Below are 25541 nucleotides of genomic sequence, written 5' to 3' on the forward strand. Positions count from 1 at the left end.
TTTGTTAAACATTCCTTGCATCTACTCGATCTTTGCCTCCATTCTTTTTCCGAGGTCCTGGATCATCTTCACTATCATTATTCTGAATTCTTTTTCTGGAAGGTTGCCTATCTCCACTTCATTTAGTTGTTTTTCTGGGATTTTATCTTGTTCCTTCATCTGGTATGTAGCTCTGTGCCTTTTCATCTTGTCTATCTTTCTGTGAATGTTTTTTCTGGTCCACAGGCTGCAGGATTGTAGTTCCAGGAATATTCTTATAAGCTCTTTGTTAATGTGGCTGATCAGACTCTTATTGATCCTTCATGGAAGTTCTCTTTTATGGACAGGACTGTCTTCCTGTAGAGGACACTTAAAATTTATGTTGTGGCTGAACGTTGCATGTCACAGTTGCCTCTCTGGACATTGACAATGAGCCCCCACTTGGCATATTTCAGTTCTACATGAAATTTGAGTTCCTTCTACAACCATCCCCTCTGCTTCAGGGGCTACAAAGGACTTTTGTGGAGGCTACAAAAGAAGCAGATCTAATCCAGATAACCTTCTCAGACAGGTTCCTTCTGCTCGGGTTTATAACTCTCAGATTTGGGAGGCCTAGTCTGCACCCTTACCAGTTTCTGTCTCATCCTATAATGTGGCACCAGTTAACCCCTTTAAGACATGTCAGAATTCCCACCTGGAATGTATTTGGGCCTCAGTGAGCCTGTATTTTAGGCATTAGCTATCCTGGGTATCTGTTGCTGTGTAAGAAACCACTCCAGAACTGACGGGATTGAAGCAAAGACATTTATTTGCTCATGGATCTTCAGGTTGGGTGGGGCTTGGCAGGGAATGCTTGTCCCTGTTCCATGTCATCTCAGCTAGAGTGGCTCAAAGATGATGGGCAGAGCCATCTGAAGACATACTCACCCCCATGGCTGGCACTGACATTAGCTGTCAGCTGGCAATGTGGCTTTCCACATGGAGGTGTGACCTTCTCACCACACATGAATGGGTTAGAGGGTGAGCATCATGAGAGAGAGCTGGGGGAGGAGGGGGAGCCATGTGTCCCGTTAGTACCTGGTCTTTGAAGTCAGACAGGGTCACTTCTGCCACATTCAACCCACTAGAAGCAAATCACTAAGGCCAGCCAGCCATTCTCAAAGTGAGAGGAATTAGGACTCATGTTTCCATGGGGGGAGTTTCAGAGAGTTTTGAATTCTCTGGTTTAAAATGACCCTATCAACTCTACTCAGTATTCTGTAATAACCCCTATTGGAAAGGAATCTGAAAAAGAGTGGATATATGTATAACTGAATCACTTTGCTGTACACCTGAAACTAACATGACATTGTAAATCAACTATACCCCAATATAAAATAAAAATTAAATTTTAAAAATGACCCTAACAGGGGCTTCCCTGGTGGCACAGTGGTTGAGAGTCCGCCTGCCGATGCAGGGGACACGGGTTCGTGCCCCGGTCCGGGAAGATCCCACATGCCACGGAGCGGCTGGGCCCGTGAGCTATGGCCGCTGGGCCTGAGCGTCCGGAGCCTGTGCTTCATAACGGGAGAGGCCCACGTACTGCAAAAAAAAAAAAAAAAAAAAAAAAACCCAACAACAAAAAAATGACCCTAACAATATCATCACTATTTTATAAGAGGACCCCGAGGCCTGTGGAAGGGGGATTGCCTTGCCCACTCTCTCCTGGTACAGGTGGCAGAACCAGGGTGAGAACTGGAATCTTCTGTCCGATGCCCCTGCAGCTAAGCTGCACTGTCCCAATTCTCCTGCTCCCCAGCCACTCTTCAGCTTGCAGTGGTGACTGTAAATGTGCAAACCACATGCCTCATCAAATGGCTTTAGCCACTCACCATGGAGACCCTCCACAGGTAAAAAGCCACTCTTCATGGAACTGCATCCTTACAGACTCATTATTACACTTACCATTCAAAGCCCCAGCTTCTCTTGGCAGCCAGGGGAGCCCACTGGTGCCTCCGTCACCAGTTCTGTCCTTTGCTTTCCAACTTCTATTGGGAAGTATTTGATTTTACCAGCTTTTACTCCATTTAACCAAGTGCATGGGATTCCAAGAGCATCTTCTGTTTCCCCATCAGCTTTGTTCTCTTGACTCCTTAACAACTAGAGTTATTGGGGCCAGTTTAAAAGATGGAAGCCTTGGGATTGAAGATCAGAAAAAGATCCTAGTATGAAAGTCTCTGAGGGGTCATGGATGTTTTCCCACTAGCTGCTGGGGAGGCTTGAGCTGATGCATCGCCAGCCCGGCTGGTCTGCACATGAAGTGGATTAAAAGGAAGTGCCCTCTCGTGATAATAGTTAATTTTTCCTCTTTTCATGAACTTTATCCTCACTCCTGATCTGACTCAAAGATCAGGAGTTCTGATACGGTGATTTTTAATTTCTCCCCTAGGACATGGGATTTGGGGTGACATTTAAAAATGCACCTGCACCACTGTCACGTGCCCTTGTGCTTTTAAGGAAGAGAGAGGCTGAGCACACAGACTTGGGGGTGCACAGTTGCATTCACCTGCTCACTGAAACTCTCCATTTCTGCTTCGGGGCCTCGCCCAGAAGGATGGGAGATGAGCATCTCCTTTCCTGGTCTATGCCCGCAGGCTCCTCAGAGGGACCAGATACTCACCCCAGTGACAGCCATGCCTCCTGAGTATTTGGGTGAAGCCCAGTCTTGCACGCTATGAGTACATACCTCTGACCATTTCCTCACCAAGAAGGAGAGAGGCATTGAGCATGGTTTATTAATACACGTCTGTCTCATGAAATCCACCAACAGAAGGGCCTTCAAGGTTCTACCTATTGGAGAAACCAAAGGGCTCTGTGTGTGTGTGCGCGCGCGTGTGCGCGTGCACATACGCACGTTTCCCCTCCACGACACTTGGCCTTGGAACCATGGTCCTCTCCCGCCTTACTTTCTGCAGCGCCTTTCCTTCCTTGAGTCCTCTTGACACACCATAAACATGGTCCGCCTGTAAGAACACAGGCGGCTCTACTAAATCTCACTTAGATCCTGAGCTACAAGCACGACCCTCCTCTGGAATTCCAGAGCTCTGGGGGCCCACCCCTCTGCCCTCACCCCAGATGCCCTAGCTAGGCCAGGAGGGGTGCCCTAATCTACCCTCGGTGGGTAGGGAAGCATGGAGGAGTCGTTTTATCGGTTTAATAGAACCCCATGGTGATTTACAGTGACAGTTTCTATTCGATGCTTTTTTAATGTTAGGTCATACCAGAGTGATACACGCATGCCCAGGGAAGGAGGACCTGCCCAATTTATCTGTTATCCTCTTTGTTCCCCAAGAACCACCCAGAAATATGTCTCCTCAAGAGTCTGTTGTGACCATTGTCTAGCTCAGCCCTATATGCTTTCCTGCAAAAGGGCCTTATTTACAGGCTCTGCCATCGGGCTTTCAGAATCTGTGTTCCCACCTTTTGATTCCTATGGGTCTCTTACATACCCATTTAAAAAGTGTGAAAAAAGAACAAAATAATGCCATTTGCAGCAACATGGATGGACCTAGAGATTGTCATGCTGAGTGAAGTAAGTCAGACAGAGAAAGACAAATATCATTCGATATCACTTATATGTGGAATCTAAAAAAACATAGTATACATGAACCTATTTACAAAACAGAAATAGGGTCACAGATGTAGAAAACAAACTTTTGGTCACCAAGGGGAAAAGGCGGGGAGGGATAAATTGTGAGATTGGGATTGACATATCCACACTACTGTATATAAAACAGATAACGAATAAGGACCTACTGTAGAGCACAGGGAACTCTACCCAATACTCTGTAATGACCTATGTGGGAAAAGAATCTAAAAAAGAGTGGATATATGTATATGTATAACTGATTCACTTAGCTGTACAGTGGAAACTAACACAACGTTATAAATCAACTATACGCCAATAAAAATTAATTTTAAAAAATGAATAAATAAGTCTGAAAAAACATATGGGGTAAGAGGAAGTCAGCCTACTCCATCCTGTGTGTCATACTGAATACATCCATCACACCTGCATCTGGGCAGAATGCATGGAACAGCTATTTGAGGACCCTGAGAAGTCAATAGTAGGGGGCAGGGTGGGGAAGTATCAGAATTTGAGGTACCACCGAACTGGTGATGAGCTCACCATTTTCTTCCCTTCAGCATCCTCTAGCCTAGACTCAAGGCAACTCCAAACCCAGGAGCAGGCATCTGTGCCATTGGAGAGAGGACCAGGAGAAGCCCTCTAGTACTGCGTGAGGAACAGAAACAGGGTCTCTAATGCTCAGATTGAGGGGGAATCTGTCTTTTTTAGTTCTTTTCTCCATTTTCTTGCACCCTGTAAGCAATCCTCTGATAGTGGCAACAGCAGTAGCAACAGCAAGTGCCAAAAGGAATCCGCAAGACACTAAATTACTGAGGGAGGGAGACCCATCTCTCTGAGCAGAGGAGCTCTAGTCCTAAGGGGATGGGATAAACCCTGTTGCTTTTATTTTCCTCTGTATCTTCCTACTGCCCCAGATGACGATGCAGCTGTAGGGAGCTTGAGGTAGAGCAGAAGACATAAAGAACCAGCTTTCTGACCAGAGGAAGAAAAAGGGAGCCTTGGGAACCAGAGAATACCAGGCAGAGATCTCAGAGAGGGAGGAGCTCAGGAAAGGGACCCTGTAAAGAAGTCTGTGAGTCCCTGAGCGCACCACTGAGCTGAATATGCATGGATCTGACCTTAATGTGTACCATAGACTTTCAGATCTGAACTTCAGGCTAGACCACCACCCAAGGTCCAAGACTAGCCACATGGGATAAATTTAAATGGCACCATGGACTTTTTTTCTTTTTAACATCTTTATTAGAGTATAATTGCTTTACAATGGCGTGTTAGTTTCTGCTTTATAACCAAGTGAATCAGTTATACATATACATAGGTCCCCATATCTCTTCCCTCTTGCATCTCCCTCCCTATCCCACCCCTCTAGGTGGTCACAGAGCACCGAGCTGATCTCCCTGTGCTATGCGGCCGCTTCCCACTAGCTGTCTATTTTACCTTTGGTAGTGTATATATGTCCATGCCACTCTCTCACTTCGTCCCAGCTTACCCTTCCCTCTCCCCGTATCCTCAAGTTCATTCTCTAGTAGGTCTGCATCTTTATTCCCGTTTTGCCCCTAGGTTCTTCTGACCTTTTTTTCCCCTCTTTTTTTAGATTCTGTATATATGTGTTAGCATACAGTATTTGTTTTTCTCTTTTTGACTTACTTCACTCCATATGACAGTCTCTAGGTCCATCCACCTCACTAAAAATAACTCAGTTTCGTTCCTTGTTATGGCTGACTAATATTCCATCGTTTATATATGCCACATCTTCTTTATCCATTCATCTGTTGATGGACACTTAGCTTGCTTCCATGTCCTGGCTATTGTAAATAGAGCTGTAATGAACATTGTGGTACATGACTCTTTTTGAATTATGGTTTTCTCAGGGTATATGCCCAGTAGTGGGATTGCTGGGTCGTATAGTAGTTCTATTTGTAGTTTTTTAAGGAACCTCCCTGCTTTTCTCCATAGTGGCTGTATCAATTCACATTCCCACCAGCAGTGCAAGAGGGTTCCCTTTTTATCTACACCCTCTCCAGCATTTATTTATTTATTTTTTTTGCTTTACGCGGGCCCCTCACTGTTGTGGCCTCTCCCGTTGCAGAGCACAGGCTCCGGACGCACAGGCTCAGCGGCCATGGCTCACGGGCCCAGACGCTCCGTGGCATGTGGGATCTTCCCGGATCGGGGCACGAACCCGTGTCCCCTGCATCGGCAGGCAGACTCTCAACCACTGCGCCACCAGGGAAGCCCTCCACCATTTATTGTTTGTAGATTTTTTGATGATGGCCATTCTGACTGGTGTGAGATGATATCGCATTGTAGTTTTGATTTTCATTTCTCTAATGATTAGTGGTGTTGAGCATCTTTTCATGTGTTTGTTGGCAATCTGTATATCTTCTTAGGAGAAATGTCTATTTAGGTCTTCTGCCCGTTTTTGGATTGGGTTGTTTGTTTTTTTGATACTGAGCTGTATGAGCTGCTTGTATATTTTGGAGATTAATCCTTTGTCAGTTGCTTCATTTGCAAATATTTTCTTCCATTCTGAGGGTTGTCTTTTCATCTTGTTTATGGTTTCCTTTCCTGTGCAAAAGCTTTGAAGTTTCATTAGGTCCCATATATTTATTTTTGTTTTTATTTCCATTTCTCTAGGAGGTGGGTCAAAAAGGATCTTGCTGTGATTTATGTCATAGAGTGTTCTGCCTATGTTTTCCTCTAAGAGTTTGATGGTGTCTGGCCTTACATTTAGGTCTCGAATCCGTTTTGAGTTATTTTTGTGTATGGTGTTAGGGAGTGTTCTAATTTCATTCTTTTACATGTCCCTGTCCAGTTTTCCCACCACCACTTATTGAAGAGGCTTTCTTTTCTCCACTGTATATTCTTGCCTCCTTTATCAAAGATAAGGTGACCATATGTGCGTGGGTTTATCTCTGGGCTTTGTATCCTGTTCCATTGATCTATATTTCTGTTTCTGTACCAGTGCCATACTGTCTTGATTACTGTAGCTTTGTAGTATAGTCTGAAGTCTGGTAGCCTGATTTCTGCAGCTTCGTTTTTCTTTCTCAAGATTGCTTTGGCTATTCGGGGTCTTTTGTGTTTCCATACAAATTGTGAAATGTTTTGCTGTAGTTCTGTGAAAAATGCCATTGGTAGTTTGATAGGGATTGCAGTGAATCTGTAGATGGCTTTGAGTAGTACAGTCATTTTCACAATATTGATTCTTCCAATCCAAGAACATGGTATATCTCTCCATTTATTTGTATCATCTTTAATTTCTTTCATCAGTGTCTTATAATTTTCTGCATCCAGTTTTTTTGTCTCATTAGGTAGGTTTATTCCAGATAATTTTATTCTTTTAGTTGCAATGGTAAATGGGAGTGTTTTCTTAATTTCACTTTCAGATTTTTCATCATTAGTGTATAGGAATGCAGGAGATTTCTGTGCATTAATTTTGTATCTTGCTACTTTACCAAATTCATTGATTAGCTCTAGTAGTTTTCTGGTAGCATGTTTAGGATTCTCTATGTAGAGTATCATGTCATCTGCAAACAGTGACAGCTTTAATTCTTTTCCAATTTGGATTCCTTTTATTTATTTTTCTTCTCTGATTGCTGTGGCTAAAACTTCCAAAACTATATTGAATAATAGTGGTGAGAGTGGGCGACCTTGTCTTGTTCCTGATGTTAGTGGAAATGGTTTCAGTTTTTCACCATTGAGGACAATGTTGGCTGTGGGTTTGTCATATATGGCTTTTATTATGTTGAGGAAGTTCCCTCTATGCCTACTTTCTGGAGGGTTTTTATCATAAATAGGTGTTGAATTTTGTTGAAAGCTTTCTCTGCATTTATTGAGATGATCACATGGTTTTTCTCTTTCAGTTTGATAATATAGTGTATCACGTTGATTGATTTGTGTATATTGAAGAATCCTTGCATTCCTGGGATAAACCCCACTTGATCATAGTGTATGATCCTTTTAATGTGCTGTTGGATTCTGTTTGCTAGTATTTTGTTGAGGAAATTTGCATCTATGTTCATCAGTGATATTGACCTGTAGCTTTCTTTCTTTGTGACATCTTTGCCTGGTTTTGGTATCAGAGTGATGGTGGCCTCGCAGAATGAATTTGGGAGTGTTCCTCCCTCTGCTACATTTTGGAAGAGTTTGAGAAGGATAGGTGTTAGCTCTTCTCTAAATGTTTGATAGAATTCGCCTGTGAAGCCATCTGGTCCTGGGCTTTTGTTTGTTGGAAGATTTTTCATCACAGTTTCAATTTCAGTGCTTGTGATTGGTCTGTTCATATTTTCTGTTTCTTCCTGGTTCAGTCTCAGAAGGTTGTGCATTTCTAAGAATTTGTCCATTTCTTCCAGGTTGTCCATTTTAGTGGCATATAGTTGCTTATAACAGTCTCTCATGATCCTTTGTATTTCTGCAGTGTCAGTTGTTACTTCTCCTTTTTCATTTCTAATTCTATTGATTTGAGTCTTCTCCCTTTTTCTCTTGGTAAGTCTGGCTAATGGTTTATCAATTTTGTTTATCTTCTCAAAGAACCAGCTTTTAGTTTTATTGATTTTTGCTATATTTCCTTCATTTCTTTTTCATCTATTTCTGATCTGATCTTTATGATATCTTTCCTTCTGCTAACTTTGGGGTTTTTTTTGTTCTTCTCTATTGCTTTAGGTGTAAGGTGGGTTGTTTATTTGAGCTGTTTCCTGTTTCTTAAGGTAGGCTTGTATAGCTATAAACTTCCCTTTTAGAACTGCTTTTGCTGCATCCCATAGGTTTTGGGTCATCGTGTTTTCATTGTCATTTGTTTCTAGGTATTTTTTGATTTTCTCTTTGATTTCTTCAGTGATCTGTTGGTTATTAAGTAGCGTATTGTTTAGCCTCCATGTGTTTGTATTTCTTACAGATTTTTTCCTGTAATTGATATCTAGTCTCATAGCGTTGTGGTCGGAAAAGATACTTGATACAATTTCAATTTTCTTAAATTTACCAAGGCTTAATTTGTGACCCAAGATATGATCTATCCTGGAGAATGTTCCATGAGCACTTGAGAAGAATGTGTATTCTATTGTTTTTGGATAGAATGTCCTATAAATATCAATTAAGTCCATCTTGTTTAATGTATCATTTAAAGCTTGTGTTTCCTTATTTATTTTCATTTTGGATGATCTGTCCATTGGTGAAAGTGGGGTGTTAAAGTCACCTACTATGATTGTGTTACTGTCGATTTCCCCTTTTATGGCTGTTAGTATTTGCCTTATGTATTGAGGTGCTTCTATGTTGGGTGCATAAATATTTACAGTTGTTATATCGTCTACTTGGATTGATCCCTTGATCATTAGGTAGTGTCCTTCTTTGTCTCTTGTAATAGTCTTTGTTTTAAAGTCTATTTTGTCTGATATGAGAATTGCTACTCCAGCTCTCTTTTGATTTCCATTTGCATGGAATATCTTTTTCCATCACCTCACTTTCAGTCTGTATGTATCCCTAGGTCTGAAGTCGGTCTCTTGTAGACAGCATATATGTGGGTCTTGGTTTTCTATCCATTCAGCTAGTCTGTGTCTTTTGGTTGGAGCATTTAATCCATTCAAGTTTAAGGTAATTATCGATACGTATGTTCCTATGACCATTTTCTTAATCATTTTGGGTTTGGTTTTTTTTGTTGTTTTTTGGGGGGTTTTTTGCAGTATGCGGGCCTCTCACTGTTGTGGCCTCTCCCGTTGCAGAGCACGGGCTCCAGACGCGCAGGCTCAGCGGCCATGGCTCACAGGCCTAGCCACACCACGGCATGTGGGATTTTCCTGGACCAGGGCATGAACCCGTGTTCCCTGCCTCGGCAGGCAGACTCTCAACCACTGCGCCACCAGGGAAGCCCTTGGGTTTGTTTTTATAGGTCCTTTTCTTCTCTTGTGTTTCCCACTTAGAGAAGTTCCTTTAGCATTTGTTGTAAAGCTGGTTTGGTGGCGCTGAATTCTCTTAGCTTTTGCTTGTCTGTAAAGCTTTTAATTTCTCTGTCAAATCTGAATGAGATCCTTGCTGGGTAGAGTAATCTTGGTTTTAGGTTTTTCCCCTTCATCACTTTAAATATGTCCTGCCACTTCCTTCTGGCTTGCAGAGTTTCTGCTGAAAGATCAGCTGTTAACCTTCGGGGATTCCCTTATGTGTTATTTGTTGTTTTTCCCTTGCTGCTTTTAATATTCTTTGTATTTAATTTTTGATAGTTTGATTAATATGTGTCTTGGCGTGTTTCTCCTGGTATTTATCCTGTATGGGACTCTCTGTCTCTGTCTCTCTCTCTTCCTGGAATTGATTAACTATTTCCTTTCCCATATTAGGGAAGTTTTCAATTATAATCTCTTCAGATATTTTCTCAGTCCCTTTCTTTTTCTCTTCTTCCTTTGGGAGTCCTATAATTCGAATGTTGGTGCATTTAATGTTGTCCCAGAGGTCTCTGAGACTGTTCTCAATTCTTTTCATTCTTTTTTCTTTCTTCTGTTCTGCAATAGTTATTTCCACTATTTTATCCTCCAGGTCACTTATCCGTTCTTCTGCCTCAGTTATTCTGCTATTGATTCCTTCTAGAGAATTTTTAATTTCATTTATTGTGTTGTTCATCACTGTTTGTTTGCTCTTTAGTTCTTCTAGGTCCTTGTGAAACGTTTCTTGTATTTTCTCCATTGTATTTCCAAGATTTTGGATCAACTTTACTATCACTATTCTGAATTCTTTTTCAGGTAGACTGCCTATTTCCTCTTCGTTTGTTAGGTCTGGTGGGTTTTTCCCTTGCTCCTTCATCTGATGTGTGTTTCTCTGTCTTCTCATTTTGCTTAACTTACTGTGTTTGGGGTCTCCTTTTTGCAGGCTGCAGGTTCATAGTTTCTGTTGTTTTTGGTGTCTGTCCCCAGGGGCTAAGGGTGGTTCAGTGGGTTGTGTAGGCTTCCCGGTGGAGGAGACTTGTGCCTGTGTTCTGGTGGATAAGGCTGGATCTTGTCTTTCTGGTGGGCAGGTCCACGTCTTGTGGTGTGTTTTGGGGTGTCTGTGGCCTTATTGTGATTTTAGGCAGCCTCCCTGCTAATGGGTGGGGTTGTGTTCCTGTCTTGCTAGTTGTTTGGCATAGAGTGTCCTGCACTGTAGCTTGCTGGTCGGTGAGTGGAGCTTGGTTTTGGCGTTGCGATGGAGATCTCTGGGAGATTTTCGCCGTTTGATAGTATATGGGGCTGGGAGGTCTCTGGTGGACCAGTGTCCTGAAGTTGGCTCTCCCACCTCAGTGACAGTCCTGTTGCCTGGCTGGAGCAGAAAGAACCTGTCCTCCACACGGCTCAGAATAAAAGGGAGAAGAGAAAGAAAGAAGAAGATAAAGTAAAATAAAATGAAATTATTAAAATAAAAAATAATGATTAAGAAAAAAAATTTTAAGTAAAAAAAAAAAACAAAAACGGACAGACAGAACCCTAGGACAAATGGTAAAAGCAAAGCTATACAGACAAAATCTCACACAGAAGCATACATATACACATGCACAAAAAGAGAAAAAGGGGAAAAAAAATATATATCGTTGCTCCCAAAGTCCACTTCCTCAGTTTGGGATGATTCGTTGTCTATTCAGGTATTCCAGAGATGCAGGGTACATGAAGTTGATTGTGGAGATTTAATCTGCTTCTCCTGAGGCTGCTGGAAGAGATTTCCTTTTCTCTTCTTTGTTCGCACAGCTTCCGGGTCTCAGCTTTGGATTTGGCTCCGCCTCTGCGTGTAGGTCGCCTGAGGGCGTCTGCTCTTCACTCAGACAGGACGGGGTTAAAGGAGCAGCTGCTTCGAGGACTCTGGCTCACTCAGGCCGGGGGGAGAGAGGGGCACAGATGCGGGGTGAGCCTGCGGCGGCAGAGGCCGGCGTGACATTGCACCAGCACGAGGCGCTCCCGTGCGTTCTCCCGGGGAAGGTGTCCCTGGATCCCGGGACCCTGGCAGTGGCGGGCTGCACAGGCCCCCGGCAGGGAGGTGTGGATAGTGACCTGTGCTCGCACATAGGCTTCTTGGTGGCGGCAGCAGCAGCCTTAGCGTCTCATGCCCGTCTCTGGGGTCCGAGCTTTTAGCCACGGCTCGCGCCCGTCTCTGGAGCTCCTTTAAGCGGCGCTCTGAATCCCCTCTCCTCGCACACCAGGAAACAAAGAGGCAAGAAAAAGTCTCTTGCCTCTTCAGCAGCTCCAGACTTTCCCCCGGACTCCCTCCCGGCTAGCTGTGGCGCATTAGCCCCTTCAGGCTGTGTTCACGCCGCCAACCCCAGTCCTCTCCCTGCGCTCCGTCCGAAGCCCGAGCCTCAGCTCCCAGCTCCGCCCGCCCCAGCGGGCGAGCAGACAAGCCTCTCGGGTTGGTGAGTGCCGGTCGGCACCGATCCTCTGTGCGGGAATCTCCCTGCTTTGCCCTCCGCTCCCCTGTTGCTGTGCTCTCCTCCGCGGCTCCGAAGCTTCCCCCCTCCGCCACCCGCAGTCTCCGCCCGCGAAGGGACTTCTAGTGTGTGGAAACCTTTCCTCCTTCACGGCTCCCTCCCACTGGTGCAGGTCCCGTCCCTATCCTTCTGTCTCTATTTTTTCTTTTTTCTTTTGCCCTACCCAGGTATGTGGGGAGTTTTTGGTCTTTGGGGAGGTCTGAGGTCTTCTGCCAGCGTTCAGTAGGTGTTCTGTAGGAGTTGTTCCACGTGTTGATGTATTTCTGATGTATTTCTGATGTATCTGTGGGGAGGAAGGTGATCTCTGCGTCTTACTCTTCCGCCATCTTGAAGCTCCTCCGTTGCACCATGGATTTCTCATCAGAAACCATGGGAGCCTTCTCATAGCAGCAGGATATTTTTTAAGTGTCAAAGGAAAAGAACCATTAGCCCAGAATTATATATCCAGTGAAAATATCCTTCAGAAATGAAGGTAAATGAAGATATTCTCAAATGCAGGAAACCCAAGAAAGCTTCTTATCAAGAGACCTGCTCTGAAAGAATTGCTAAAGGGTTTTTTTTTTTAACAGAAAGGCAATGATACCAGATGGAAACTTGGGATATGAAATAGGAAGAGTAACAGAAATGGTAAATATATGCCTAAATATAATATTAAGGGATAGTCTGACATTTGGGGAAAAAAGTAATCTGATCTGATTCAGCGCATGTAGATCTGATTCAGTGTATGTAACATAACTACAACCTAAAGACGGGGAGGGTAAAGGGAACTGTTAGGAATAAAGTTTCCACATTCCACTTGAAATGGCAAAATATTCTAAGTAGTCCCTGAAAAGATGTTTTTCTATTATAATTCTTAATTACTAAAAGTTACACAAAGAAATACAGTAAATAAAAACACAGTGGATATTTATTTTTTTAATTGAGGTATAGTTGATTTACAATGTTGTGTTAATTACTGCTCTACAGCAAAGTGACTCAGTTATACCTATATATACATTCCTTTTTTAAATATTCTTTTCCATTATGGTTTATCATAGGGTATTGTATATAGTTGCCTGTGCTACACAGTAGGACCTTGTTGTTTATCCATCATATATATAAAAGCTTACATCTGCTAACTCCAACCATCCCTCCCCCAACACCTTCCCCCTTGGCAACCACCCCTCTGTTCTCTGTGTCTAGGAGTTTGTTTCTGTTTCATAGATGGGTTCATTTGTGTCATATTTTAGATTTCCCATATAAGTGGTATCATATGGTATTTGTCTTTGTCTGACTTACTTCACTTAATATGATAATCTCTAATTGTATCCATGTTGCTGCAAATGGCATTATTTCACTCTTTTTTATGGCTGAGTAGTATTCCATTGTATATATGTACCACATCTTCTTTAACCATTCATCTGTCAGTGGACATTTAGGTTGTTTCCATGTCTTGGCTATTGTGAATAGTGCTGCTATGAACATAGGGGTGCATGTATCATTTTGAATTATAGTTTTTTCTGGATATATGCCCACAAGTGGGATTGCTGGATCATATGGTAATTTTATTTTTAGTTTTCTGAGGAACCCCCCATATTGTTTTCCACAGTGGCTCCACCAACTTATATTCCCACCAACAGTGTAGGAGGGTTCCCTTTACTCCACACCTTCTCCAGTATTTGTTATTTGTAGACTTTTTGATGATGGCCATTCTGACTGTTACGAGGTGGTCCCTTGTAGCTTTGATTTGCATTTCTCTAATAATTAGTGATGTTGAGCATCTTTTCATGTGCCTGTTGGCCACCTGTATATTTCTTCTTTGGAGAAATGTCTATTTAGGTCTTCTGCCTATTTTTTGACTGGGTTGTTTGTTTTTTTGTTGTTGAGTTGTATGAGCTGTTTGTATATTTTGGAAATTAAGCCCTTGTCAGTTGCATCATTTGCAAATATTTTCTTCCATTCTGTAGGTTGTCTTTGCATCTTGTTTATGGTTTCCTTTGCTGTGCAAAAACTTGTAAGTTTGATTAGATTCCATTTGTTTTTGTTTTTATTTCTATTGCTTTGGGAGACTGACCTAAGAAATTGTTAGTGTGATTTATGTCAGAGAATGATCTCTTCTAGGAGTTTTATGGTGTCATGTCTTATGTTTAAGTCTTTAAGCCATTTTGAGTTTATTTTTGTATATGGTGTGAGGGTTTGTTCTAACTTCATTGATTTACAAGCGGCAGTCCAACTTTCCCAGCACTGCTTGCTGAAGAGAATGTTTTTTCCCATTGTATGTTCTTGCCTCCTTTGTCGAAGATTAATTGACTGTAGCTGCATGGGTTAGATAAATTAAAATGGAATAAACCCAAAAGAAGGCAGGAAAGGAGAAACAGGAGCAACAAAAAAACAAATGAACCAACAAAAAGTGAAAAAACAGAAAACAGATGGTAAGATGGTATACCTAAATCCAAACATATAAATAATTACATTAAATGCAATGGCCTAAACATGCCAACTAAAAGACAGATCTTCAGAATGGATTTTTTAAAATGACAGGACATTCACTTTATATATGATGATATAGATAGGTTAAAAGTAATACTATGGAAAATGATATACCACATAAATTAATTAAAAGAAAGCCAGAGTGGCTATAAAATACTATAAAATAAAGTGTACTTCATAGCAAAGAAAATTGCCAGGAATAAAGAGTGATATTACATAATGATAAAGAGTCAATGTACTAAGAACACATAACAATTCTATATGTGTATACACCTAACAACAGGGCTTCAAAATACATAAAGCACAACCTAAAGAACTGTGACAAGAATTTAATATGCCTTTCTCAGTAATAGAACTAGTAGATAGAAATTCAGTAAGGATATAGAAGAATTAAAAAATACTATCAACCAAAAAGATATGCTTGACATTTGTAGAAAACTCCACCCAACAGTAGCAGAATACACATTATTTTCAAGTACACATTGAACGTTCAATAAGATAAATCCTGCTTCACAAAACAAATGTAAAAAAGTCTAATGAACTGAAATTAAATTAGAAACAGAAATATAGTGGGGGGGAGAAAAAGATAGCACTTTTTCACAATACATTTCTAAGTAATCCAAGGGTCAAAGAGGAAGTCTCAAGGAATATTAGAAAGTATTTTGAACTGAACAAGAGTAAAATTATAACATAGCAAAATCTGTGGGTTACCTCTAAATCAGCGCTTAGAGGGAAAGCTATAGCATTAAATGTTCATAATAGAAAAGAGAAAAGGTCTTAAATCAAGAACTTAAGCTTCCACTGTAAGAAACTAGAAACAAAAGAGCAAAGTAAGCTCAAAACAAGAAGAAGGATGGAAATTATAGATATAAGAGCAGAAATCAATATGCGTGAAAACAAAAATAATAGACAAAAATCAGTGAAACCAAAAGGTGATTTAAAAAAAATCAGTAAAATTGGTAAGCCTATTGCAAGAATGACAAAAAAAGAAGACATAAATTACCAATAGCGGGAATTTTATAAAGGAGCTGTCACTGCACCACCCTTCAGACATTAAAAGGACCATAAGGGAATTCTTTGAACAATGGAACCTATATAAGTTCAACAACTTAGATGGGAGGAACCAATTACTCAAAAACTATAAACGACCAAAACTCATACAAGAAGAAATAGAAAGCCTAGAATCCTGTAACTAATAAGGAAATTGAATTTGTAGTTTAAAATCTTGTGAAAAAGAAATCTCCATACCCAGATGGTTCCACTGATGAATTCTGTCAATCATTAAAAGAAGAATTATCACCAATTTTACACAGTCTCCTCCAGAGGAGGAAATACTTCCCAACTTATTTTGTGAGACCAGCATTACCCAAAAAAAGACAGTACAAGAAAAGAAAACTATGGACCAATATTTTTCATGAACATAGAGGCAGAAATCCTCAACCAAACATTAGCAAATCATATCCATCCGTCTGTCTATATCTATCTATCTGCCTATCAAATACATCATGACCAAGCAGAGTTTTATCCAGGGAAAATAAGGCTATTCAATATTTGAAAACCAGTCAGTGTATCAGTGTAACCCACCAAGTTTGAAAGCTATGGAAGAAAAACCAAACCACATGATTATATTAATTGATGCAGAAAAGGAATTTGACAGAATTCAACTTCTATTCATGATATAAACTCTCAGCAAACTAGCAGTAGGAGAGAATTTCCTCCTATTTATGCATTTACATAAAAGGCATAAGGGCATTTACATAAAACCTATGGCTAATATACTTAATGGCAAAAGACTGAATGTTTTCCCCCTAAAATGGTAAACAAGGTAAAAGTATCTGCTCTCATGACTTTTATTCAACATCATGCTGCTAGTTCTAACCAGAGTAATGAGACAGTAAAAGAAATCAAAGGCATATTGATTGGGAAAAAAAAGAAACAACACTTTACTTATTCACAGATGACATGATTGTGTATATAGAACATCTGGAGAGACTTACCAAAAAAAAAAAAGCTCCTATAACTAATAAATGAATTTAGCAAGGTCACAGGATACAAAGTTAAAACACACAAATCAATCATCTTTCTATAGGTTAGCTATGAAAACTATTAGAAACTGATATTAAAAAATAATTTATAATCAATCCCCAAAAATGAAATACTTAGGTATATATCTAATAAAACATGTATGAAATAAGTATGTAAAAACTGCAAAATGCTCATAACAGAAATCAATGAAGACCTCAGTAAATGGAAAGACATTGTATTTATGTATTGGAAGACTCAACAGAGTAAAGATATCAATTTTCCCCAAATTGGTCCATAGATTTAAAAGAATTCCAATCAAAATCCCAGCAGAACTCTTTGTAGATAAAAACAAGTTACTTGTAAAATGTAATGGAAAGGCATAGGCACCAGAATGGTCAAATTAAAAAAGAATGAAATAGTGCCATTTGCAGCAACATGGGTGGACCTAGAGATGATCATATTAAGTGAAGTAAGTCAGACAGAGAAAGACAATATAATATCACTTATATGTGGAAACTGGAAAAAATGATACAAAGGAACTTATTTACAAAATAGAAACAGACTCACAGACTTAGAAAACAAATTTATGGTTACCAAAGGGGAAAGGTGGAGGGGAGGGATAAATTAGGAGATTGGGATTAACATATACACACTCCTATATATAAAATAGATAATCAACATGAACCTATTATATAGCATAGGGAACCCTACTCATTACTCTGCAATATCCTATATGGGAAAAGACTCTGAAAGAGAATAGATATATGTATATGTATAACTGAATCACTTTGCTGTACACCTGAAACTAACACAACATTGGAAATCAACCATACTCCAGTGTAAAATAAAAATTTTAAAATTTAATGGAAAGGCATAAGCACTAGAATGGTCAAAATAATTTTGAAAAAGAAGAATAAAGTTGGAGGAATCACATTATTAATTTTAAGACTTACTGTAAAACTACAGTAATTGCACAGTATGGTACTGGTGGAGGGAAAGCTCCACATATCCCTGGAACAAACAGAGAATAGATAATCCAGAAACTGAATCACATAAAATTGACCAATTGATTTTTTACAAAGGTGCAAAGGTAATTCAGTGTAGAAATGTCATTTCAAAAAAGTGGAGTTGGAACAACTGGACAACCATATGCAAACAAACTCACCTAAATGTTACATGTTATAAAAATAACTCAAAATGGATCATAAGTCTAAAGGTAAAAATGTGTAAAACTTTTAGAAGAAAACACAGACGAAAATCTTCGTGGCCTGAGGTTAGGCCAAGGGTTCTTAGATCTGACACCAAAGCACAATCCATAAAAAGCAAAAAATGGTTAACTTGAGCTTCATCAAAATTTAAAACTTTTACTCTGTGAAAGACACTTACTAAGAGAATGAAAAGGCAAGCTGGAAAAATATTGACAAATCACATGTCTGACAAAGGATTGTATCAGAATATATAACGAACTCTCAAACCTCAACAGTAAGGAAACAAACAGCCCCATTTTAAAATGCCGAAGGGCATGAACGGATGCTTCACCAAAGAGGATATACAGATGGCATAAAAGTACATGAAAAGATGTTCAACGTCATTAGCGATTAGAAAAATGCAAATGAAAGCCCAACGAGATAGCACTGCACATCTCTTAGATGAGCTAAAATAAAAAGTACTGACAATACTAACTCCCCTCGAGGATGTGGAACATCTGGATCACTCCTACATTGCTAGCAAGAGATAAAATGGTACCGCCACCCTGGAAAACAGTCTGGCGGTTTCTTAGAAAGTTAAACATACACTTTCCACATGATCCAGCCATCCTACTCCCAGGTTACTTACTTCAGAGAGCTGACAACTTATGTTCACACAGAAACCTGTACACAAATGTTTACAGCATCTCTACTGATGAACGAAAATGGGAAACAACCCAAATCTCCTTCAGCAGGTGAATGGATAAGCCAGCTGTGTTACATCCATGCAACAGAAAACTACTCAACAATGAGAAGGGGGAGGTGTTGGTAGGTGCAGCAACTTGGACGAACCTCAAAGGCATCGTGCTGGGTAGAAGCCAGCTCAAAAGTTTACCTGCTGTCTGATTCTGTTTATATGAAATTCTCAAAAAGAGAACACAGTGATGGAGAACAGAACCGGGGCTTCCAGCGGTTACAGATGTGGAGAGAATGAGGGAGTTGTAGAAGGAGGTGGCAGAGTGCAGTGCTTCATAGCATGGGCACCTGAGTTGGCCTTCTCCACCACTTCCTAGTCCTGTGACGTCGGGAGTTATACAGCATCTCAGTGCCTCAGCTTCACCTGTGAAATGGGAATATTAACAGTACCTACCTTCAAGGGTCATTGTGAGGATTAAAGGAATGAATACATGTAGGGCACTTAAAATAGTGCTATTACATAGTAAGTGCCCAGAAAGTGTTATCTATGTCACCAATGTCCCGTGGGAGACATCAGAAAAGATAACCTGGGGCTCTTTGAGCCCTGCATTCAAAGTCAAAGGCTGAGGCTTGTATCGATGTATGTTTAAAACACATACACACCCCTTCCCTTCCTCCTAGACCTCCTCTCTCTTTTTTTCTCTCCTTAAACTCAATAAAAAGAAGACAAACAACCCAGTTGAAAAATGGGCAGAAGATTTGAACAGACACTTCACAAAGGAAGATATACGAAAGAGGGTTAAGCATGTGAAAAGATGCTGACATCACTCATCATGAGAAAAATGCCAATTAAAACCACAATGAGATAATGCTACAGTGGCTAAAGTGAAGAAAGACTGACAATGCCAAGTGTTTGCAAGGATGTGGAGCAACAGGAACGCTCATACGTTGCAGGTGGAAATGCAGAAACAGGACAGCCATTTTGTATAACTGTATGGTACTATCCTACAATGTTAAACATACTCTTATGATATGACCCAGCAATTTCATACCTTTGTATTTACCCCTCTGTCTACACAAAGACAAGGAAATTAATACTCAGAGCAGCATTATTCTTTTTTTTAAATTTTTTATACAAATTTTAAAGGTTACTTTCCATTTACAATTATTCCACAATATTGGCTGTATTCCCCATGTTGTATAATAAGAGCAGCATTATTCTTAATACCCCCAAAGTAGAAACAACCCAATTGAATACTAGTCAGCAGTCAAAAGGAATGAAGTATTAATATATGCAACAACATGGATGAATCGCCGAAACTTTATGCTAAATAGAAGTCAAAGATTCTGTGCTGGGCTTCCCTGGTGGCGCAGTGGTTGGGGGTCCACCTGCCGATGCAGGGGACATGGGTTTGTGCCCCGGTCCAGGAGGATCCCACATGCCACGGAGCGGCTGGGCCCGTGAGCCATGGCCGCTGAGCCTGCGCGTCCGGAGCCTGTGCAACGGGAGAGGCCACAGCGGTGAGAGGCCCGCGTACCGCAAAAAAAAAAAAAAAAAAAAAGAAAGATTCTGTGCTGATTCCATTTATCTGAAATCCTCGAAAAGACAAAAGTACAGTGACAGCAGATCAGTGGTTTCCCAGGGCTGTGGTCCAGGGGAGATCAACAGCAAAGATGCAGGAGAAAACCTTTTAGGATGGAGGAGCTAGTTTACAGTTCAATTTTGGTGGTGGTTCCACAGTTACCAAGATTCATCAAACTACACACATAAAATGGATGAGTTTCACTGAACATAAATAATGCCTTAAAGGAAAAAACAAACCCAAAGGCTGATTGTTTAAGTGTCTTTCAACCTGTTTTCCCAGTGCCTTAGGCATGGTGGTCTTGGGGCCTGCCGAGCAGACCTCCTTATCAGAAATAAGGTCACTTAAGGCCTATTTCTTCCTTCTTGGCTCAGAGCTGTGGATTCAGCTGACACTGACCAATTTCCAGTGGGCACCATCATGTGTCCTAGGCAGAGGCTGACAGAAGCAAGCTTGTGTTCCTGTCACTAATGATAAAAGCCTTCATCATCGTCTCTGCCAGGCTGTGTTCATTGTCATTATACCCACTGAAGAAGAACAGAGTCATAATGAGCTGGGTGCTCTCTGCTCACCAATAATTTATAATGGGCAAACTAGGACAGGAACAGAGCTTTTTTTGACTAAGGAGGTTGCATGTCACTCTTCAAATCTAGGCCAAAAAATTATTTATAATGCATAGACAGTCACTCAGAAAGTTAAAAGGTTCCTTTCTTCTCTCCCATGTGTTTGAACAGTATGCTTTTACCTTGGACTAGCACAAAGGCACCTCGGCATCTCACTGCTACACCTGCAGTCAGACTGTGGGAGAGACTGGGAGAGAGTGTACTTGAGGATAGTGACTGGCCTAGGAATGAGGCCTTTGTAGAAATGCCTTGAGGACTTCAGGTCCTCCCAAAAATCCAAGGAGAGAGAGGAAGGAGGGAAAAGTCAGGAAAAGGAAGAGACCCTTAGGTAAGGGTAGCTACCACACGCTTTAGGTGAGCTTTGAAGAATTACCTCGAATGTTATCAGGAAACCCCCCAAACTGAGACGAAATCAGCAAAAGATGACTTGTAAATGGGTGGGTTGAAACCAAGACAGGTCGTGTGCAGTTAGGCAGTGACAAGCGGAATGGTTGTGGCCATCACAGCATCAAGGGAAAGGGTGTTTGGGGTGTGTGCCTCTGTTTCTAAGGGCTGTTTGGGGAAGCTGAATCTACGGTGATACTGACACCTGTGGATATTGGTACCTTCCCTAGGGGAGGTGAATCCCTCTGAGGGGAACCTGCTGAGTTGTCACAAGCCACCAGCATCCTGTCCTGACCACGCATTGGCCACTGGCCTCCTGGTGGGTGATTTGCTGCTCCAGGCACCTTGACTCTGGGCCCCAGGGGGCCTGGACCAGTAAGTTCAGTGGACCCTGCAGCTGTGGCCCTTGTTCTCTCTCGGTGAGCTGCCTTTCTGGAACGAATCCATCTGGGGTGAATTTGGGAGGGGTGGGTCAGCTTTCCCGGCCCTGGATCAGCTTTGAGTAAGCTGGCTGTGGAGGAACGCCTGCCCTGTGGTGTGTCTAAGGATCAAGGCCTCTGGGGTGCCACAGCTTCTCAGACTTCTTCAGGCTATGGGGGGCGGGGTGGTCCCTTGTCTAGTAGAGCAGCCCCTGCAGCCGCGATTTCCTATGCGAGTTCCTGGGATCCTAGGCTTCCTCAGTGCCTCAGTGGCTCAGAGCAGATCCCCTCCCCTCAAACTGAGCAGCTCCACTTTGATCTCTTCTGTAGGCGTGCAGTGTAGTATGTCATTTAAAAAAAAAAACTCTATTTTTAGAGCAGTTTTAAGTTCCCAGCAAAATTGAGTAGAAGGTACAGAGATTTTCCATATGCTCTCTGTCGCTATATATGCACAGCCTCCCCGATTACAGACACCCCACCAACAAGCCTGGTCCATTTGCTGCAACTGATGAAGCTACATTGACACATCATTGTCCCCCAAAGACCATAGTCTACTTTATTGTTCACTCTTGGCGTTGTACATTCTCTGGGTTTGGCCAAATATATGACACACATCTGCCATTATAGTATCATATAGAATAGTTTCACAGCCCTAAAAATCCTCTGTGTCCACCTGTTCACTCCCCCACCACCTCAACCCCTGGCAGCCGCTGATCTTTTTACTGTCGCCATAGTTTTGTCTTTTCCAGAACGTCTTAGAGTTGGAGTTCTCGAGTGTGGAGTCTTTGCAGATTGGCTCTTTCACTTAGTAACATGCATTGAAGTTTCCCCCATGTCATTTTTAAAAGGGTTCAGCGACATTTAGCAGCTTGACAGTCATGTGCAGTCCCTGTCACATTGCCTCTGGACCATGCGTGGCTTGTAGATGGTTTTGTGTGGGGTGTGCCTGGACTCCCCAACAGGATGATGAGCTCTGGGGCATTGGGCAGGACGTGTGCCCTGGGTGGCACTGGCTCTCTACTGGACACTCAGGATGCCTGGCTGTCCCTTGTGACTTGGCATTGGGCTAGGCGCTCTGGGTTGGACCTGGTTTGGGCCTGAGGACAGACTGTAAGAGCAAACCCCTCGGGGCTGTTTATCTTGATAATCAGCATGTCGTTTGTTCTCTGGAGTCAGAGCATCTGGCTCCAGAGCCGATCTGTAAGATTTTGCATCTGAGTCAGGACTCACTGATACCGTCTCTCTTTGTGGCCAGGAGCCTAGCGTAACATTTTTTCTGTCCCTGTTACTCAGCTCGGAAATATGGCACACGTTTCTTTCCTTGAAAAGTTTTGATTAGATGATCTCAGCAGAACACACTCTGACCGAAAGTGCCTCCGTCCTGTAAGGAAGGCTTCCAGAAGTGGAATGTTCCAGTAACCTGTGCATTTTGCATTGACAGAGCTTCTCGAAACAAGTCTGAGAAGAAGCGTCGGGACCAGTTCAATGTTCTCATCAAAGAGCTCAGCTCCATGCTGCCTGGCAACACGCGGAAGATGGACAAGACCACCGTGCTGGAGAAGGTCATCGGATTCCTGCAGAAGCACAATGGTAATGGTTACGCTTCTCTCCGTTTTTACTCCGTTCCTGCCATTTCCATTTGGCAATAACTTCATCAAGTTGGTCTTCCTGCTTGGTTCTCTCTCCCCAGCAAACCTGATCTCCTCTGTCATAGGTTTCCTCTTTCCAAGGCACTCCACCCTCTAGAAAAACCCTGTCTCCAGCAGGTTTGGGACAGGACACTCACCTCCCCAATTGCTTTCTCAGCCAGAGGAGGGAATCCAGAGCAGACTCACAGGTCGCACCCAACCCAAGCAGGGCGGCAGTAACAATGGGACATCTTGATTAAAAATGTCTGGAGCAAGCCTTTTCGTGTAGCCCTGCCATGCCCAGGTATTCATTTTCCAGTGGATCAGACGGTACTGGTGTCACCATCCATTGCTGCCTCTGCCCCTAAACTCTTTGGCCTTCTACCAAAGAGTTTAGGAAGAAGGAAAAAAATACCATGGAAAAAAATAATCAAAAATAATTAATTGACTTAATATCAAATCCATTTTTTAATTGAGATGTAACTCACATAGCATAAAATTCACTACTTTAAAGTTTATAGTTCTCTGGCTTTTAGTATACTCACAGGTTGTGCAACCGTAGACACTATCTAATTTTATCATCCCCCAAAGAAACCCTGGACCCCACTAGCAGTTACTTCCCGTTTCCACCCTCCCTCCAAGTCTTGGCAACCACTGATCTATTGAATACTTTCTGTCTCTATAGATTTGCCCGTTCTGGGCACTGCATACAAATGGAATTATACGATATGTGGTCTTTTGTTTCTGGCTTCTTTCACTTAGCATCCTTATTTTAGCAAGTATCTGTATTTCGTTTCTTTTTATGGCCAAATAATATTCTATTGTGAGGATATACCACTTCACTTATCTGTTTATCAGTTGACAGGTATTTGGGCTATTTTCACTTTTTTGGCTGTTAAATAATGCTGCTGTGAACATTCCTATACAAGTTTTTGAGTGGATATATATTTTCAGTTCTCTTGGGTATACCTAGGAGTGGAATTGCTTGGTCAAATGGTAACTTGGTGTTTAAATTTTTGAGAAACTGCCAGACTGTTTTCCATAGCAGCGGTACCATTTTTACATTCCTAGCAGCAATGTATGAAGATTCCAGTTTCTCCACATCCTCACCAACACTTGTTATTGTCTGATTGTGTGTGTGTGTTTATTATAGCCTTCCTGGTTGATAAGAAGTGATATTTCATTGTGGTTTTGATTTCCATTTCCCTAATATCTAATGATGTTGAGCTTTTCATGGGCTTATTGGCACATGGCAAATTTGTATGTCTTCTTTAGAGACTGTCTATTCAAATCCTTTGCCCGTTTTTAATTGGATTATTTATGTTTTTGCTGTTGAGTTGTAAGATTTCTGGATACTAGACCTTTATCAGATATATAATTTGCAAATACATTCCTCATTCTGTGGGTTATCTTTTCACTTTCTTAATGATGTCCTTTGACATAAGAAAGTTTTAAGTTTGACGATATCCAATTTATCTTTTTGTTGTTGGTGGTGGTTTCTTGTGCTTTAGGTATCATATCTAAGAAACTATTGTCGATGAAGGTCATGAAGATTTAAATCTATATGTTCCTCTAATAGTTTTATAATTTTAAGCTATAATTTAAGCAGTTAGATAGAAGCCATAGGTTAAACACTTAGATATTTGATCCACTTTGAGTTAATTTTTTGTATATGGAGTAAGGTAGGGAGTCAAAATTCATCCTTTTACATGTGACTATCTAGTTATTCCAGCACTCCACTCTTTTTTTTTTTAACTTTTCAATACTTTATAAAGGTATAACACTCATACAGAAAATACACAGATCGTAACTGTACAGTTGAATTAGTTATGACAGAGTGAATACAGCCAGGAAACCAACACCCAGGTCAAGAAATAGAAGCTTCCCCAATAGTTGCCCCTTCCTATTTACCTCTGCTTTCCCCAAAGGTATTCTCTGGCTGACTTCTAATACTAGAGATTGGTTTCGTCTGTTGGGCCCTTACTCAGATGAAATCCTACATTATGAACATGATGTTTGTGTGACTAATCTGTGTTCTTCCAGTGCAATGGCTAATTCATTTTCATTGGTACCTAGTATTCCATTATATGAATTTATTACTTGAATCCATCCTTGAACTTATGTCTTTCTCAAATCATCCTGTCTCCATTTTACTCTCCTTCCAACCCCTTTACCTCTTAGCACGGCCTACCCTGCACTACTGCTCCCCTGTGGATGGTACAAAAAAATTGAAGAAGAGTTAGGGGAGGGTTCAGGAGCTACTAACAAGCAAGAACAGAATTCTTTTTTTTTTTTCCTTAGCCATGACACCAAACATATTAAAGTCAGAAATGTCAGATTACTGAGGAGATAATTACAGTTCTTCTGTGCTTACCGTGATGCTTCTCCTTCACTGAACATTTTCCTAGACAAGATGATTTCATGGCAGAGGGCACAGCTGGGACACTAGAAAGTTCATTATACTTGTTATTCTTTTATTATTTCTGTAA

At 41.4% G+C, this 25541-nt stretch overlaps 1 protein-coding gene across 4 annotated transcripts in view; it reads left to right on the forward strand.

Moving 5' to 3' along the window:
* Positions 1–25541, forward strand: part of NPAS2 (neuronal PAS domain protein 2) — a 193389-nt gene that overhangs the window by 96391 nt on the left and 71457 nt on the right. For all 4 annotated transcript variants that reach the window (XM_081254939.1, XM_081254938.1, XM_081254940.1 and 1 more), the window contains exon 3: positions 22866–23014. In XM_081254939.1, the coding sequence (XP_081111065.1) occupies positions 22866–23014 (149 nt within the window). The remainder of the gene's footprint in view (positions 1–22865; positions 23015–25541) is intronic.

Source organism: Mesoplodon bidens (assembly GCF_964165515.1).
Source record: "Mesoplodon bidens genome assembly, chromosome: 14".
Taxonomy (NCBI): Eukaryota; Metazoa; Chordata; class Mammalia; order Artiodactyla; family Ziphiidae; genus Mesoplodon; species Mesoplodon bidens.